Source organism: Protomyctophum parallelum (genome assembly GCF_964188405.1).
Source record: "Protomyctophum parallelum genome assembly, chromosome: 5".
NCBI lineage: Eukaryota > Metazoa > Chordata > Actinopteri > Myctophiformes > Myctophidae > Protomyctophum > Protomyctophum parallelum.
Window position 1 is genome coordinate 33,918,236 of NC_139702.1, and position 19,289 is coordinate 33,937,524.

At 40.9% G+C, this 19,289-nt stretch overlaps 1 protein-coding gene across 2 annotated transcripts in view; it reads right to left on the bottom strand.

The window, feature by feature from the left end:
• The window catches only part of LOC310858810 (uncharacterized protein), a 58,933-nt gene extending 41,620 nt beyond the window's left edge, over window positions 1-17,313 (bottom strand). The window contains exon 1 of one of the 2 annotated variants that reach the window (XM_083765093.1): window positions 16,906-17,313. In XM_083765093.1, the coding sequence (XP_083621219.1) occupies window positions 16,906-16,991 (86 nt within the window). In that variant the 5' untranslated portion in view covers window positions 16,992-17,313. The remainder of the gene's footprint in view (window positions 1-16,905) is intronic. The other variant, XM_083765094.1, reaches the window with a different exon arrangement.
• Window positions 17,314-19,289: the final 1,976 nt, after the last annotated feature.

The following is a 19,289-nucleotide window of genomic DNA, read 5'->3' on the forward strand; positions in this document are numbered from 1 at the left end:
TGAAAGCCAATGGTAGCCAATTATAGGATGGAATATGAAATATCGGACAGATCCGTCTTGAACACATGACTATAGAGATAGTGTGTAACGATTAGCGGGATTTCTGGACAGAATTTGTAGGAGTAATATGAAAAAGAAATGTTTTTCAAAAGTCGGCCTCCTGGTGGCGCTATAACAGGCCGTTCTGGAAGAATTGGGGCAGAGGTTCATCGTTGGCATCCAGGGAGTGTGTGTGCAAAATTTGGCACCAACCGGGTTAACGGGAACAGAGCGGCATTCCGACGCATCACCATTCCCCAGGTTAACGGTGCCAGAGATTAGCTGGTAACAGACAGATGGACACACACAATTACAATTACTGGGAAATAAACTAAATAAATAAATTTAGCCTAAATGAATAGTGTGAATAAGTAAATAGGCCTACTCAAATAGGTACTTTACTTTAGTACACTTCAAGGGTTTTCATCCCCTCTGGCTGAGGGAGAGATGAAGCATAGGGACCCCCACTATAATCACGTAGAACATAATAATAGTGTTGCAGATTGGATTAAACATTTTCATAGATTTCATAGATGACTTCTATTCATAGACTTGTTTGACAGCATTGTCATCAGTGTGTTGGATTCATTTCAGACAGTTAACCACCTAAATTGTCAAATGAATATTAACTTGACCTTTGGCTCTGTATTTGGTCTGCCTGGCTGGCTGGCTGGCTGGCTGGGCCAGGAGTAAACGGAGACGGCTGATAGCTATAGTTATCTAGCACCAAATGCCAAATGACAGCCAGGCGTGGAGAATAAATGAGGGAGAGAAGGTGTGCAAGAGTGGCTGGTGACAGTGGTGAGTGAAATATCCATGGACATACAGTATGTGTGAATGTGGCATGTTTGGAAGCACGACAGAGAAATAAGAGAAAGTGTACAGAGTGTTTTTAAACACACTTTGATTTTAAAGTTAACTTGTTTGTTTTTAAATCACTAAACAGACTGGCACCTGAGTATATTTCTGACCTCTTGTCCCAGCACATACCTTCCCGTAATCTTAGATCAGCAGACAACGTTTTACTTGACCCCCCCAACACAAAGCTGGTGACACAAGGTGGCAGAGCCTTTGCTGCTAGGGCTCCACTGCTGTGGAACCAACTACCTCTGGAACTCAGACAGACCACTTCAGTGTCCACTTTTAAAAGACTCTTAAAAACCCACCCAAAAAAGCCTGTTTGTGTATTGTATGTGAAGCACTTTGCAAACTTGTTTTTGAAAAATAATAATAATAATTATTATTATTATCTGCCAGAACCAAGAATTTCATGAAAAGGAATAGATTCTGGTGCCAAATTCTAATGAGGATTTCTATGTTCCCACATGCCCAATGCCAAAGCCCTGCAGGTAGCACTACCAACTCAGCTTTATAACTGTTACCACCACTTTTATATGAGAAATTCAAATAACCAAAATGCTAATTTAATTTTAATTCATTTTCATATCATATCCTTATAATACAATTGAAAATGTCAAATCATGCCTGGAATTGATTGGTATACTGACTTATAAAACATTGCAATATGAATGCCACATGGCAATACAAAAAGTTTAATAATAATAAACTTAGGATAGGATAATAAAGTTTAATCCCAGAGCTACACTGCCCTCTACAGGTTGAAAACCACAACTACAATGTCTCTGCACTTTTCATAATTATTGCTTGATTGAAAAAATGTCACAATAGGTAGTAGAATCATGGGACATGGGTACATTTCAAATGAAAGTCAATACAAAAACTGCTACTTTGAGGACGAAACCATGAAAAGCACTTGTTTACATCAGTGTCGTCCATTCATGAGAACATTTAAAGAGTACACTTCTATGAAAAACAGGAAATCATTATATAAAGAAAGTAAAAAAAGACACTTGACTAAAGGATGCCAGGTCTACAAATGAACCTGGCATCTATCTACATAACATAGGCTACCGGCAAATAACATTATAGCCTTTGCACACACACAGACGCACACATGCACGCACGCATGCATGCACGCATGCATGCACGCTCACACATGTGCACACACGCACACACAAGCGCATGCATGCGTGCATAATACATGTGTAAGAACTCCCCAGCCTGGGTATCCTCTTTCAAATAACCTAACCCCCACAGGGGTCAGAGGCGCCCCGTCACCCGTACTCCCCACCAGACACTCTGTTATGCTAATGGTTATTTACTGAGTCTGTCTGTCTGTCTGTCTGTCTGCCTGTCTTCCTGCCTGCCTGCCTGCCTGCCTGCCTGCCTGCCTGCCTGCCTGCCTGCCTGGCTGGCTGGCTGGGCCAGGAGTAAACGGAGACGGCTGCTAGCTATAGTTATCTAGCACCAAATGCCAACTGACAGCCAGGCGTGGAGAATAAATGAGCGAGAGAATGTGTGCAAGTGTGGCTGGTGAGTGAAATATCCATGGACATACAGTATGTGTGAATGTGGCATGATTGGAAGCACGACAGAGAAATAAGAGAAAGTGTACAGAGTGAGTGAGTGTGACTGTGTTGTGAGACTGACGCCATCATGTGACACTGACCTATAGACTACTGCAAATGTCCCTGTGCACTATAACGAGAACAATAATGTTTACTTTTGTGTGTGTGTGTGTGTGTGTGTGTGTGTGTGTGTGTGTGTGTGTGTGTGTGTGTGTGTGTGTGTGTGTGTGTGTGTGTGTGTGTGTGTGTGTGTGTGTGTGTGTGTGTGTTAGTGCGTGCGTGCGTGCGTGCGTGAGAGGGGGGACCTTTTGGCATCACATTGACATTAACATGCACCTTGCTTGTGTCCAAATAGTATCCAAATGTATGTAAAAGTATGCAGATTAAATATGTTTTCTGTTTTCCCCATTTGCAGAATGCATGGACATTTTCAGTCATCTACGAAAATAGGCCTACTGTATCTCTTTCAGCAAAGGCAAAAGGATAGCCTTGCAAGAGTTGATGACATAATGTCATGTACTTCAACTCTAATGCAAAGGGACAGTGACATGATTACCAATCATATCATATCATATCATATCATATCATATCATATCATATCATATCATATCATATCATATCATATCATATCATATCATATCATATCATATCATATCATATCATATCATTATCCTCTCTCTCTCTCTCTCTCTCTCTCTCTCTCTCTCTCTCTCTCTCGCTTAGCTGACATCACTACAATCTAATTTCAGTGCCATTGATCTCTTTCGATCTAAGGTCGCATTCATACCAGAGAGCTTTGCTGCGATTAAAACGAATCCTGCTGCGCATTGTCAGAAAGTGCGCTTCGTTTGGCAGGTGTGAAGGCTCATTCGAATCCTAATGCGCAGCAAATAACCGCATTTTACTCCGCCCAAAAACGTGGGTTTCGCTTCGCTTCGAATCGCACTTGACTACGATTCGGTGCAGGTGTGAATGCAATCCGCAGTAAATAAAGGAAATGAAGCAAACATAATGTGGCGGGTGAGGAGCTGAACACAGTTGGAGACGGTTAAGGCATATTTTACGCAGCGCAAAGATGTCCCGTTACTGTGGATAGACGTGGTCGAATAAGGAGACTGAAGCCCTGATCGAAATGAGGACGTGTACATGAATCAATTGCTTAAGAAAACACATAAAAACACTGCAGTGTATTATAGCCTACATAATATTCTGTCTGTCTGTCTGTGCGTGCCGTAAACATGGAGTGCTGTCACTGTGTGGGACTGGGGAGTTATATCAGTGCGCTCATGCAGCGCTGTGCCTCCATGCCCAAAAGAACAGTGTGTGGCGGCTGCGTGCGTAGAGAGAGAGAGAGAGAGAGAGAGAGGGGGGGGGGGCCGGGGGGGGGTCCCAGACGGCACGACACATGCACGTTATGAGTGTAATTTTATCACCATAGATTTCACTGTGTAGGCTATAGTTTATGAATGGAACACATTGATAAAGGTCCCCTCTGCTGCGTTTCCAATTGCTGCGAATGACAGTGTGAAGGCAAACCCCAGCCAATTAAAAATGCAATAATCCCAATTCCCCGCCCATACGGATCTGAGTCTACCGAAGTATTAGGTGAGAATGTGACCTAAGTGACCCTGCCACGTGTTAAATGATCATACCAGCCTTTTTGACATGTAGATCCGTTGTCACTTGAACTCCTTACACTCGGGTTCAGAGGTCAACACCATACAAGCTTGCGATGGACTTTCTTTTTCTCTTTTTGGGGGTCAAATTTCTGGACTTTCCACAGACTAATGAAGGACCCGATATGATTAGCTATTAGTAGCTATTAGATTAGCTAAGTAGCTATGTGGCCTCCAAAAGCAAGGATTTGAGTAAACAAAGCTCAATAAAGCTTCCATTGCGTGGACTGTGAGACGGAGGCATTTGAAAATTGTGGGAGTCAACCAGGCCTGGAATTTTGTCATTTTAGAGGCCAGTCTTTAGTGTTGACCATTTTTTACGGCAGAAAGGTCAAATGCCAGGGCAGCCAGGAAGGCCATCAAATAAAACAATGATTTTAAAATGATCAATTTAACTTAAAGTTAAGGATGGTTTAATTATAATATAGTGAAATAACAGTATAACTATCAGCGAAATATAACCCATTTATTTCACAATACTAAATGTAAATGTAATATGTGTGCAGTATAAAGAGAAAGTTGAGTTGTAGAGTCACCCAGTAAACATTTGCTTTATTTATAAGATTAGCAGAAATGTAAATTCACAAATACACTTTAAAGATATTTAAAATACAACTTTCCCAATGTGCAGTCAGTTATACAGACTCTCAGTAGCATATGAACTTCGTGGGAGAGCTGGCGTGAGGTTAAACTAACTAACATAGATCATATTTTTTATAATATAGCACATACTTCACCCGTGTTGAACTCAAGTTCATAAAGTGAAGAAGATCAGATGAAGGTTACGGTTACTGTATGGACAGAACATAAAATGGCCAGCTGTCACATCTCTTCAAACACTCTCCTCAATAGAGCGTCGCAGTCCCATCCCCTTTCAGAACGACGAGTGGCCCAGGAAATGAATCCCAATGCATTTTTCCCATAGGCTTTTCTTAAAGTATTTATTTAAAGACGTTTAGGAGACAACAATATTTGTTTTGTTTTTCTTCTTATAAATTATTTGATCGGCCCAAAGCATTGTGTTCATTGTCATGATTTGTCACGATCCGAGTTGGCTTTGTCCGCGGCGTAACCGTCTTTAAATAAATACTTTAAGAAAAGCCTATGGGAAAAATGCATTGGGATTAATTTCCTGGGCCACTCGTCGTTCTGAAAGGGGGAGGGACTGCATCACAGTCGCCTTTATTTTATATTTTCACTGACAGGAAATGGGGAGAGAGATGGGGGGGGGGAGTGACATGATGCATTAAGGGCCGTCGGGATAGGGAGTCAAACGCGGCACATTGCCAGACTGGATTGCCAGCCAAGGTGCCTGGACCGCTGAGCCAAGGCCCAGGCCCAATGTTTACTTGTTTTAACTGTTAAGTCTACATTAACTGCCAGGTGCCGTGCAAAGTATGCCGTTCAGACTACTATGGGGTTTATGGGTAAGTCTCCCATTGGCTTAAGGGCAGCCTAGAGACAGCCAAACATGATAAAGTGTCCACTGGTCGTCAGTATGGTCGCTATATAGAAGTAGTAAATGTAGTTCAGGCGCTTTTCAAGCACCTGGCAAAAAACTGATTGCGTATCACATTGAATAACACAAATCGAATTGTTCTCTATTTGAGTGCCTGAATCGGCCTGAATCATATAGTACTGAAGATACTAAAGATGCCATTATAAAAAATGAAAATAAAAAATAGCCAATCTACAAGCTCACCACGCATCACAGTGCAATGTATTGTGAACTTGAATTTGGCTATTTGCGCAACTCGCTGTACGAGAACTATACTACAGTGTGTGTGTGTGTGTGTGTGTGTGTGTGTGTGTGTGTGTGTGTGTGTGTGTGTGTGTGTGTGTGTGTGTGTGTGTGTGTATATGCATGCGCACACAGGTCACAGGAAGTCTCAGCTTATGTCAGATCATGAAGGGGGCCTCCCCAGACAATCGATTGGGAACCACTGGCCCGATCAATTAAATTGGGAGTCACATTGTTGGAACGGTAGAGGACTCAGACCCCTAGACTAGAGTCTCCACAGGGCTGCATGAGCAGGAACCTAAGGGCCGATTCATACTCCTATTTGACACTTGACTTGCTTCCAACTCGGACACATGGCACTGGCACGCATTAATACCGGTACATGATGTCCACCGTTAAATTTAATGTCAGAACACACTGGTGGTATGCCTTGTAAAGTTAGGCCTGCATGAATGCTGCCTTAGGTGTTCAGTTCCTTTAGTTTACTACGGTATATCAATCAGGCGGCAGTGACAGCTCAAGGTTGTTTATTGTGAATTTACTGGCCACTTCATTGGGGTTGCTGTGGGTTCCTTGCAATCCACCTGTTATTTTTGAGTGGTGCAACCACTCCCGATGTGCTGGTTGGTGCCTTGCATGGCTTCCGCCGCAATCGGTGTATGAATGTGTGTGAATGGATGAATGAATGTAATGCACAATCTATGTAAAGCTCATTGGAAAAAGGCTCTATATAAAATGCACCATTTACCATTTACTAGCCAGAGTAGAAGTAGTAGAAAAGTTAAAATTAAATACCACAATTCTTTGAGACACACATATGGGTAGACTATTTTGGGGCGCCATTCCTTCATGGGGTCAAGGTAGATGGAATGGAGGTAATGGAGCAAAAAGTAAGTTTCTGAACGTGTCAACTATCGCGAGACTGTCCGCCATCATATTCTTTGAGACACACATCTGAGTTTTTGCGGGGTCAAACAAAGAATCACATGACATTGATCCCCTTCCCCTATTCGCTCATACTAGGACATGCATGTATATGTAGTCAGAAGAAGTACTCCGCTAGTATATAAGTAAATCTTGCATTCCATTACTTAGTGACGAGCTGTCAAGTACCTTCAGCATGTTGTCTGACCATTACTTTTACGATTGATATTGTACAGCAGACATACTTGTGAGGCCAGTCGCAACCATGTTTTCTAAACACACATGTTACAGGAGAAGGATCTCTGTGTGCAGATAGCTTTACACTGGGTGTACGCACTCACGCACACGCACGCACGCACGCACGCACACGCACGCACGCACGCACACACGCATGCACGTGTGGGTGGAAGCATGGTGTTGAGGAGGCATACCCTCCTCAACACCACTAGGGTACGATGCCTCTCAAATTCTCGAAGATTGTATCAGGCAATTTAAGTTACAGGGTACGGAAAGGTCATGCTAACTGTCCGTTTGGGTCCATACTGTATATGGAGATCTCTGTAACTGTCTGCCTGTATATCTGAAGAGTGCAAACTGACTGTGAGAAGTGGACTGGTTAAGTAATCAAATGGCAGGTGTGGCCATGGAAATCAATTGGCTGAGGCAGAGGCTGGGAATTCTACAGGTGAGGGGACTTAGGCTCATTAGGTCCACTGGCAGAGCCTGACCAGTCTAGTGGTTCACACCACTGCACTCCGTGTGGTGGTGTGGAACGTATGTGTGAAATTTGAAGAAAGTCGGGCGAAGGGTTTTCGAGTTACATGGATTGTATGGCTTCCGCCGCAATCGGTGTATGAATGTGTGTGAATGGGTGAATGTAATGCACAATCTATGTAAAGCTCCTTGGAAAAAGGCGCTATATAAAATGCACCATTTACCATTTACTAGCCAGAGTAGAAGTAGTAGAAAAGTGTTTTAAAATTAAATACCCCAATTCTTTGAGACACACATATGGGTAGACTATTTTGGGGCGCCATTCCTTCATGGGGTCAAGGTAGATGGAATGGAGGTAAGGTCACCGACGTCATTTTTGCTATCATGCTATTCCAGACAGCGGATTTGGCGCACCATATGGGAGCCAAATAACACCCGGAAGTTTGGTGGAATGCATTGGAGTCAATGAGAGCCAAGTGACCAGCTCATGAACAAACACTATTTCTAAATAACTGAGACCTTTTGTAAAGTAATCGCTTCTGGAAAATAACAGAAGACATATAACACATTACTGTCTGCTGTGTTGCTTTTCGATGTGTACATGCTCTGCAAAAAGTAAGTTTCTGAACGTGTCAACTATCGCGAGACTGTCCGCCATCATATTCTTTGAGACACACTTCTGAGTTTCTACGGGGTCAAACAAAGAATCACATGACATTGATCCCCTTCCCCTATTCGCTCATACTAGGACATGCATGTATATGTAGTCAGAAGAAGTACTCCGCTATAGTATAAGTAAATCTTGCATTCCATTACTTGCTGACGAGTTGTCAAATACCTTCAGCATGGTGTCTGACCATTACTTTTACGATTGATATTGTACAGCAGACAGCATTGTGAGGCCAGTCGCAGTAGGTCTTCTAAACACACATGTTACAGGAGAAGGATCTCTTTGTGCAGATAGCTTTACACTGGGTGTACGCACGCACGCACACGCACACGCACGCACGCATGCATGCACGTGTGGGTGGAAGCATGGTGTTGAGGAGTCATACCCTCCTCAACACCACTAGGGTACGATGCCTCTCAAATTCTCGAAGCTTGTATCTGGAAATTTAAGTTACAAACTTACAGGGTCACGGAAAGGTCATGCTAACTTTGATCTATCATCTAAGTCAAAGCTTGTGACTGATAACTTCTACTATGGCTTGCATCCATCAGCTTTATTTAGTGGCAGAGGCAGGGGTGAAAGTGGTCCGGAACTGGCCGGAACACTGTCTCTGTCCATTTGGGTCCATACTGTATGGAGATCTCTGTAACTGTCTGCCTGTATATCTGAAGAGTGCACTGCCTGTAAGTTAACCTGGTTCGATCATGGATATTGCACCATGTCAAAGCGTCCTGAGCAAGACTTTCTTTTTCTGTTTATTGAATAGCACTTAATGACATTCAACAGTATAGTCAACATAGTCAACATTTTCATTTATTTTACATTTGTGTCTTTTTTGTATATATATATATATATTTTGAGCAAGACTTTCTGTGTTTTTTTCCCCTTAAATTAACGCCCTACTTGATCATACTACAGCGTCACACAAAAGCATCAAAAGTGGCAGATCTTTTTGAGCTTGTAGTTCTGCTACTTTTGCTGTGTTTTTATTTTATTTGAATCTGTCAAAAGTAACAGTTTTGAGACGAAATGTTAAGTTAGGATGGGTTAAAGGTCAAATTTCACGCAGGCCTATATGTAAATGTACAGTGAGAAAATATACCACTAAGGAGTGGGGACGTCTGTCTGTCTGTCTGTCTCAGAACAAATTCAAGGTCGGAGCTAACTGGAGTCTTGAGTTAACCCAAGCCTACGGGAGCTTGGAATGTGACAGGTGATATGTCAGTTACACCCTGGGGTCTCATGACTGCTGACTCCCAACAGAGTGAAAATGGCTGCTCATCGTAAAACTGTCTTTATTTATTTGCAGCCGAGCCACGGGCGGGTTGGGTGATCGCACGCTCTCTTTTCCTTGGCTAGAAAGAGAACACCCGCTGCCACAGGCATAATTTTTTGTCGATTTGTTTATTTTGCCCACCGCTGAACTAGAAGTGTTGAGCTTCCAGTGGTAGCGGGCGGCAATAGTTATTTTTATTTATTTGGCCCGAAGACGTCTGTGGTGGTGGTAACCCACACAGGGCTTGACTCACATCCCAGCATATATACTTACTCAAGTAAGTACTACTTAAGCACAATTTTGAGGTATTTTTAATTTACTGGAGAAAAACATACATTTACCACTTCAGCCCTATACATTTCAAGTAACCATTTGAAAATAGCCAATCTACAAGCTTGGCCCTCTCCTATTTATTGTCTCCACCAGGCCGAAGTCATGGGGAGAGAGTATGTTTTGCACTCCGTCCGTCCGTCCGTGTGTCCGTCCGTCCGTCCGTGTGTCCGTCCGTCCATCAGTCGTCCGTCCGTCCGTCCGTCCGTCTGTGAACAGCTATTCTCCAGCACTGTTAACCCAGTCGATTTCAAATTTTGCACACACACTCCCTGGATGCCAACGATGAACCAGGAAGCTGACTTTTGAAAAACATTTTTTTTATTACTCCTCCAGATTCTGTCCAAAAATCCCGCAAATCGTTACACACTATCTCTATAGTCATGTGTTCAAGATGGATCTGTCCGATATTTCATATTCCATCCTAATTAATAATAATAATAATAAAACTTTATTTGTATAGCACCTTTCATGACATCAAATGCAGCTCAAAGTGCTTTACAGAACAATGGAGAATAAAATAAAAGCAAAGCATAAAAGAAAAGCAAGGCAACGACATTAAAAAACAAGCAGTAATGCAATACAGTGAGGACATGAATAACAAAAAATATAAGATCACTTAAAGGCAATGTTGTAGAAGTGGGTCTTGAGCTGAGCTTTAAAAATGTCTACAGAGGCTGCCTGACGAAGGTACAGAGGGAGCTTGTTCCATGCCGATGGCCCGTAGAAGCAAAAAGCTGCTTCCCCGTATTTTTTAGTTGCCATTTTTTTAGGCAAAGCGAGCAGGCCAGCAGTGGAAGACCTTAGCGGGCGGTTTGGGACATATTTAGGCAAGCAGTCATGTAGGTAGGAAGGTGCGAGACCATTGAGGGCTTTATAGACAAGTAAAATAATTTTAAAATCAATCCTAAAAACAACCGGAAGCCAGTGCAGTGATGCCAAAACTGGAGTAATATGTTCTCTCATCTTAGTTCTAGTTAAAACTCTGGCTGCTGCATTTTGGACAAGTTGTAATCTGTCAGTTGTTTTCTTAGGCAGTCCTGAAAAAAGTGCATTGCAGTAATCAAGCCGAGAGAAAACAAAGGCGTGGATTAGCGTTTTTGCATCGTCCAAGGACACATAGGCTCTGATTCGTGCAATATTTCTAAGGTGAAAAAAGGCAATCTTGGTAACATGATTAATGTGTGAATTAAAATTCAATTCGGAATCAATAATAACCCCCAGGTTCTTTACTGTACTGTTACTGTCTACAGTCAGGTTGCCAAGTCTGCTTAATATTGATTCTTTCTGCTCACTAGAGCCGATTATGAGAACTTCTGTCTTGTCCTCATTTAGCTTGAGAAAGTTCTCACTCATCCAACATTTGATGCTAGACAGACAGGTAAGCAGCGGGTCTAAAGCACAGGATCATCTGGAGCCACAGATAGATATAATTGGGTATCATCAGCATAGAAATGAAAATTGACTCCGTTGGCTAACATAGGCTCTCAAAGTTGGCAGGTTTGGCCCTTTTGAAACAAAACGCCTCAAATAATGAATGCAGCGTGCAATTTACGTGAAATCTTTCACAGACTTTCCTACTAGGATGAGGAATATATCCCACTCTTTTCACATTGGCCTGCTATAGCGCCACCAACAGGTGGATTTTTGCAAAACACACATACCTCAGATCATCCAATTGCCATCAATGGTGTAAGAACAAATGGCACCCTTTTCACATTGGCCTATTATAGCGCCACCAGGAGGCCACAACCTGACCTGGCCTGGTGGAGACCTGTGCCCAGAGGGGCACTTTTTCTATTTCTCTCTATTCCCCAACCCTCTGGAAAGCACTAACCAAACGCATCAGAGATGCCCCCTCCCTCCCTACCTTCAAAAGCGCCCTGAAAACCCACTTATTCACAATTGTCTTCCCCAGTTGACTTTTAATCAACTCCTGTTTTTGAGTGGTGCAATCACTCCCTTACGGAGCTATGTGTGTGTGTGTGTGTGTGTGTGTGTGTGTGTGTGTGTGTGTGTGTGTGTGTGTGTGTGTGTGTGTGTGTGTGTGTGTGTGTGTGTGTGTGTGTGTGTGTGTGTGTGTGTGTGTGTGTGTGTGGGTGGCTGGGTGGCTGGGTGGCTGGCTGTGTCTGAGCACGAAAACAGCATGGTTGTTTTTCACCACCTGTGCGCAACCTATCTCAGCCTATCAGCCCATCTATTACAAGCTCACAATGCATCGCTTGTATGTGCTATTTTCATACAACTTGATGCATGTTCTATGCATTTCATAGAACATTTGAAAAAAGACAAATTTGTGAAATGAGACATTCTGCATAATGAGTACTTTATACTTTTGGTATACTTTAAGCATACTGTTTTCTGTATTCCAGATTTTTACTTTAGTACCGAATTTCTATTGCCCTATTGATACTTTTACTTCAGTATCAAGATAAATACACACGATTATTGTTAACATTGTGCTTCTGACACCATCTTCTTCTTTTCCTTTCGGCTAGTCCCGTCAGGGGCAATCTGCCTTAATCTAACCCTGTCCTCTGGCTCCTCTTCTCTCACACCAACTAACTTCATGTCCTCTTTCACTATGTGCCCTCTTATCTGTCCTCTTTTACTACCGGTGTACTGCAGGCCCCAAGTGCAGTATTCAGGATTTCCAGAGAACACCTGTCATCTGCTTGTTAGAATATATTCCTGCCTACTTCTGTATCACACAACTCGCATAATATGTTCCGGTCACATAATGTGACTGGTGCGAATGTATATATATCCTCGAATAAACGATAGAACATGTGTGATACTGCGTCAGCGTCAGTGTCAGTGTCATCTTGTTCACGCTTTCTCACAGAACGCTAATTCGAGCAGAATGACCAGTCACTCTGACTAGGGGGCAGTCAGTGTTCAGGACAGAGGATTCTAATGAGGCAATAAGACACAAGAGGCTGTCAGGGCTGTATTTTGCGTGTCTTAAGTACCAGGTCTTATTCCCTAACTTGAGTAAACTAAAGACCTGGAGGCGTGATCAATGCCATTTGGTTATTCTGAGTGGCCAAAGAGCATTAACCACGCCTCCAGGTCTTAAGTTAAGTAATAAGACCTGGTACTTAAGACACGCAAAATACAGCCCTGTGGTTTTACCATGGTCTATTTTGGTTTATTGCTTTTTTATAAAATTGATAGCAAATATGGAACCATTAAAATAACAATTTCAGTAAAAGAAACAACATCTTTGTTTGTTTTGTCTTGTTTTAAAGTGATTTGTAAAATAAATGCTCCTCTAAAAATTCCAATACGGAAATCAATTTTGTTACAGTAAGGGTACGGTGAAGACGTTGACGTTGTAAGGTTGCTGCCCTTGCCAGACGGGGAGCGACGCCTGCGTTCCTCACTCGGATCAGCGGGTTTGCAAAACTTCTCATATCATCCCACGAGTAAACATCAGCCCGCCATCTACTCCTGCTTCAGGAGCTGTCAAATGATTGCCCTGGGCTGCATTGCCATTGATCTTCATGGGTGTTAGTGATGTGAGAGTTTCTAAGGCCCCCACTAATTAGGCTTGGTACAGTGACACATAATATACCCCAAAGAAATTGTTAACTAAAAATATGACGTGAGCCACATGATCGCATTGCAGTGAGATCGAAAAGTGTCATAAATCTCTCTCTCTTTCAACAGGTCTGGTTTCAACGTCTTCAGTTCCATTGCAGACAGAGTCGTGTGTCCTCACGTCTCTCACTCCTGTCTCTTTAAACGTTCCAGTCTAAAGCTATTTGTACACACTCCATAATTATGTGTCCCAGGAGGACACTTAGAAATTAATTGTACAGCCCGGCCAAATTGGCCAATGCCAGAATTTTGAGTGCGACCAGGGGGGCAGTCAGACAGATATTTCGTGAAGTCACTAAGGAAATCGGGACTTCCTGAAAGTTCATATAATGGCCTGTTGTGGCACTTTCATTGGGCCCATAGAGGCCCATGTATTTGGGCCCAACTTCACCTAGACTGTATTACCTTAATAAACATGGTCATGAATACTTTCTGCTTCCAGTCACTAGTTTAAAGTCTAATTTCTCATGTCATAATACTTTTTGGAAAATTATGGTCCCATTTATTAAAAAGATGACCATAAAGTCGCGTATGTTCTGAGGGGCGAGGCTACCGTTACAGTCTATGAACGGGAGCCACCCCCCGTTCAGTCAAAATACAAACCAACGAAGAGTAAGGGGGGAAGTCCCGCCTCGTTGTATGGGCCAGCCAATGGCCAGCTGGACCCAAACGGAGCCAGCCAATGGCCAGCTGGGCCCAAACGGATCTAGAAATATGGCGACTTACAGTGCAAGGAATTACAGGCTTCATTTTACGTCCATGTTAGACCCGGGGAACGCTTTGTCCATATCTTTTACAGTCTATGAGTGCGACATAGATTTGATTACAGTTTCTGTTTGAGAAGATCTGCCCCAAATTGATTTCATTCAAACATTTAAGCCCTATTCAAAGAATTAAAAAAATAGCAGATCCACAAGCTTGAGAGCTTGTACATTTGCTAATTTTTATGAAGAATAACATGCCCAAAAGATAGTTACAGAATTATTGCAAGTGGTTAAAAATCAGGACACAGCAGCATAACTGCCCATACCGATGGTGCCCATCTGACCATTACACACATGCAGCTCTGTTTAATGATCAGATGTGTTGACCACATGCATGTTCACATGCAGCTTATTTTAACGATCAATCAATCAATCAATCAATCAATCAATCAATCAATCAATCAATCAATCAATCAATCAATCAATCAATCAATCAATCAATCAATCGTGTTCAATCTTGGATCAATGAAACTGATCATGTATAGTATAGTACTGTATATGTCCAATATTATTAGGCTTTTCTATTATTAATATTGAAAACATTTTAAAATAGTGAAAATAACAGTCAGCTATTTTGACTACTTTAAAGAACTGGTGAAATTCTTTCACACTTTTAGACCATATCCGTGGTCATCATATGAGCATACCTAGCAATGGATGTCAAAACAATGGGACATTTTCAATTTGTGTGTATTTTTATGTCAAAAGTCCATAAAATCGAATTTTAATTACTTCCTTTGAACGAAAACGTGATGCGTGATGATCAGGCACAATTTGCTATTTCATTTGACTGACTATGTATATAGTATACGTATGACTAGCTCTAAATGATGACGTAAGACATACGTATACATATACTATATAGAGTATGTAGTTGTAAGTTGATTAGCGGTATACTGTGGTTATTTTGCGCCAAAAACCGCAACAGCCAACCCGCCATTTTATGCGTATGCCAATAAAACAGCAAATCTGTGCCTGGTTTGCTGGGACCAAATCACACAAATGACCATATGTCTTACGTCATCATTTAGAGCTAGTCATACATATACACACACCACGTACTCTGGTCCCAGCAGATCAGGCACAATTTGCTATTTTATTTTACTGATTATGTATATAGTATACGTATGACTAGCTCTAAATGATGACGTAAGACATATGTATACATATACATATACTATATAGAGTATGTAGTTGTAAGTTGATTAGCGGTATACTGTGGTTACTTTGCGCCAAAAACCGCGACAGCCAACCCGCCATTTTATGCGTATGCCAATAAAACAGCAAATCTGTGCCTGGTTTGCTGGGACCAGATCACATAAATGACCATATGTCTTACGTCATCATTTAGAGCTAGTCATACATATACACACCACGTACTCTGGTCCCAGCAGATCAGGCACAATTTGCTATTTTATTTTACTGATTATTTATATAGTATACGTATGTCTAGCTCTAAATGATGACGTAAGACATATGGTCATTTATGTGATCTGGTCCCAGCAAACCAGGCACAGATTTGCTGTTTTATTGGCATACGCATAAAATGGCGGGTTGGCTGTCGCGGTGAACGAAGACCGGGCGAAATTATTACTTGCGCGCTCTGCTTGCACAAGTAATAAAAACAATATTAATTTCACTACGTCTTTAAAAATGTTTTCAGAATAATAATAAAATGCCTATTACGATTAGACATGAGGGATATAAGGCGGTGTGCGTTAGGCCCTCAGTCCCTATAATGCATATATTGGTGTCCCGATTTCCATTGTTTTAAATATTAATGGAGGCGCGCCTGAAGCCTGTCCTGGACGTAAAAATAAACAGGTGATGATGATATAAATGTCGAATCGCTGCCCTTTGATTTTCAGTTTGTTTTCCAGTTTCCAGAAACTACAGATTGGCAAACACATGGCAGCCTAGTAGCAACGTACAGCTTCAGCCACTTAATACAGTTGTTAGATTTATATGTGTATTGTGTACCCAGAGCTATGGGTTTCAGTGTCAGAGTCATATAGGCCTATACCAGGGCATGTCCGTGTGCAAGCATAGACAATAGTCAATAGGCGTGTCAATTAAAGCAATGTTACAGTAATGTGACGTCATAGACGGTTAACAAAAAGGTTACACGTTTACAAGAAGGAAAAGGTTCAAATGCCCATCCATAACGAGAGGATGTGCTTTTACCATGATTATTTCCATGACAGTGATGCGGTCAGGAACGATGCTTTCACTGAAGCAACACTGAAACGTCAATGAAGTGCCAATTAATATGGCAAAGCAGTCGTTTTCAACCATTTTAATTTTATTTTTAAAATCTTTTTCTGGTAGTTTTCCCACAATTCTGCAAATGTTGATTATATTTCATATAATAGCTAGGCCTATACTATTACTTTTGCCACAGTATAGTCTTATTCTTTGAACATTTTTTTTGCAGTGTTTAAAAAGGTCTTAAAAGTAATTGTCACTTTAGAAATGTGCAGATACCTTGTATACACTTGTACTGTAACTCTGACTATACTGCATGACTATACTGACTGACTATACGGGTCACATTTTCTGAAACTTCTCAGCTTTTGTCTTCAATGTTTGTGTTTACACAAACACTCAAAGCTGGGCATATTAGGGGCTAGCGCCCCTCAAAAATGTCTAGTCGACTAACATTTGTCGTTATTTTTTGTCTGCAAAATCCACATACGGGTAACGGGTGTAAAGTGGTCTTATGGAGACGTGGTTACTCACTGATGTGTGGGTGCTCTGCCCACTACGGTGCTACTGCCCTGCAGGGAGGTCTTCTGAGTCTGTGTCTTCCTGTTGCCTTTCTGCATGTCCAGGCTGCTACCAGCAGAGAGAACTGCTCGACAACACAGATTATATAGTGGGAGGATGTAGAGATAGCGGTGTAGTATATATATATACAGTAGGTTGTATAGTCAGAGAAGGTATGTGGAAATTAGGTCTTCATGCACAGTGGGAGTCTCACTGCTGACAAGATTCACACCGAAGGTCAGTTGAACTCTACAGCATTCAGCGTTCTTCAATTCTAAACTGTAAGCTCCAAACTACAAACTCTGAACCCTGAGCTCCAAAGTCCAAACTCTAAACTTTTGAATCTAAACTCTAAAATAATTCTAAACTCTAAGCCATGAGATGTCAAATGCTTCTTCCATGTGCTAGTAGTCCAGTTCAAATGGGAAGTGTACATGGTTTGCTGTTTGCCCCCCCCCCCTCTCTCTCTCTGTCTCTCTCTCTCTCTCTCTCTCTCTCTCTCTCTCTCTCTCTCTCTCTCTCTCTCTCTCTCTCTCTCACACACACACACACACACACACACACACACACACACACACACACACACACACACACACACACACACACACACACACACACACACACACACACACACACACACACACACACACACACACACACACACACACTTCTCTGGATTCCCCAACACCCTATACACAGGTCATGAAGACACACACACACACACACACACACACACACACACACACACACACACACACACACACACACACACACACACACACACACACACACACACACACACACACACACACACACACACACACACACACACACACACACACACACACACACCAGCCAACTCATCCTCTGCAACTTGATCAGTCCCCCCCAGCTGAGTGGGTGGAATAAGTATAAAATGAGGCAACCCCAGAATTCATTTTTATCGACAAATCAACTGTTTGTTCACTAAAATGTAATATTTAGTGGAGAGTTATGCATGGGGGTCCATGGAAATAAAAAGTTTGAGAACTGGTGGACTCCTATGTCGTACATTAGTGTCATAAACATGCTGAAGAAAACTTGGAGTGGATATGATGAAAATAATATTGTTGTGTAAAAACACAAAAACTGTATTTCCCAGGCGTGCTATTTTGAAACTACTTTAACTTAAGTTGTACTTTTTATACTTAAGTTGCACTTAAGATGTGCTAAAACATATCTTAAATATATTTTTTCTATACTTTTTAACTCTTTTGTGACAAAAAAAAAGTTACTTATATACTTCCAGTATATATGTATTATAAGTGTATATCAAGTATTAAATAAATACATTTAAAATATACTACCAATGTGTTAATATAATAACATTACAAACTAATGTGCTTAAAATATATTTGATAGTATACTTACAACTAATACAAACAACAACAAGTTGTATACTTCAAATTAATGACTTTTATACTCCAAATAAATGTTAAGCATTATATATAATATATATGCAATTATATGCAAATTTATACTTTTCCAAAGTATATATATATATTATATATACACTTCGGAAAAGTATACATTTGCATATATAACTCTTAATTGGAGCAACCATGTTACTATACATATGAATGGGAAAAGGGGAGAGAGACTGACCAAACCAACAGACATTTAGATTCATGGTTTTACTAACAAATCACATAAAACAACATAAATCACCAAATAACTCCACAACAAAACCCTAAACACAATGACCCATAACATAACTCCAGTATACATTCTAATATTCAAATAATAACACAAATAAGAACAATAACACACGGTCCTTGGCGCCCCAGTGTATGCTAGGAAATGGACTTCCTCTAGCCACTCCCATTTCACCTGCCAGTATTTATAGCACATTAGTACTTAATATACTTAAACTTAATATACTGAAAGTTTATACTTGTATTGTATTTATAATGTATTAAAAATACAATCTACAAATATATTTACTTAAAATATGCTAAGTGCATTTAAAAAATACAATCTACAAATATATTTTTAATTATTATATTAAAGTACATCTTACAATAAATGCATGTTCAGGAGAACTTGCTATGAATATATTGCTAATGGACTTAAAATATAATAATCACAAATGTATTTTTAATTATTATATTAAAGTACATCTTACAATAAATGCATGTTCATGAGAACTTGCTATGAATGTATTGATAAAGTGCTTAAAATATAATAATCACCAATATATTTTTTATTATTATAATTAAAGTACATCTTACAATAAATAAATGCATGTTCAGGAGAACTTGTTGTGAATATATTGATAAAGTACTAAGTACTAAAGTACTAAGTACTAATATAATCAT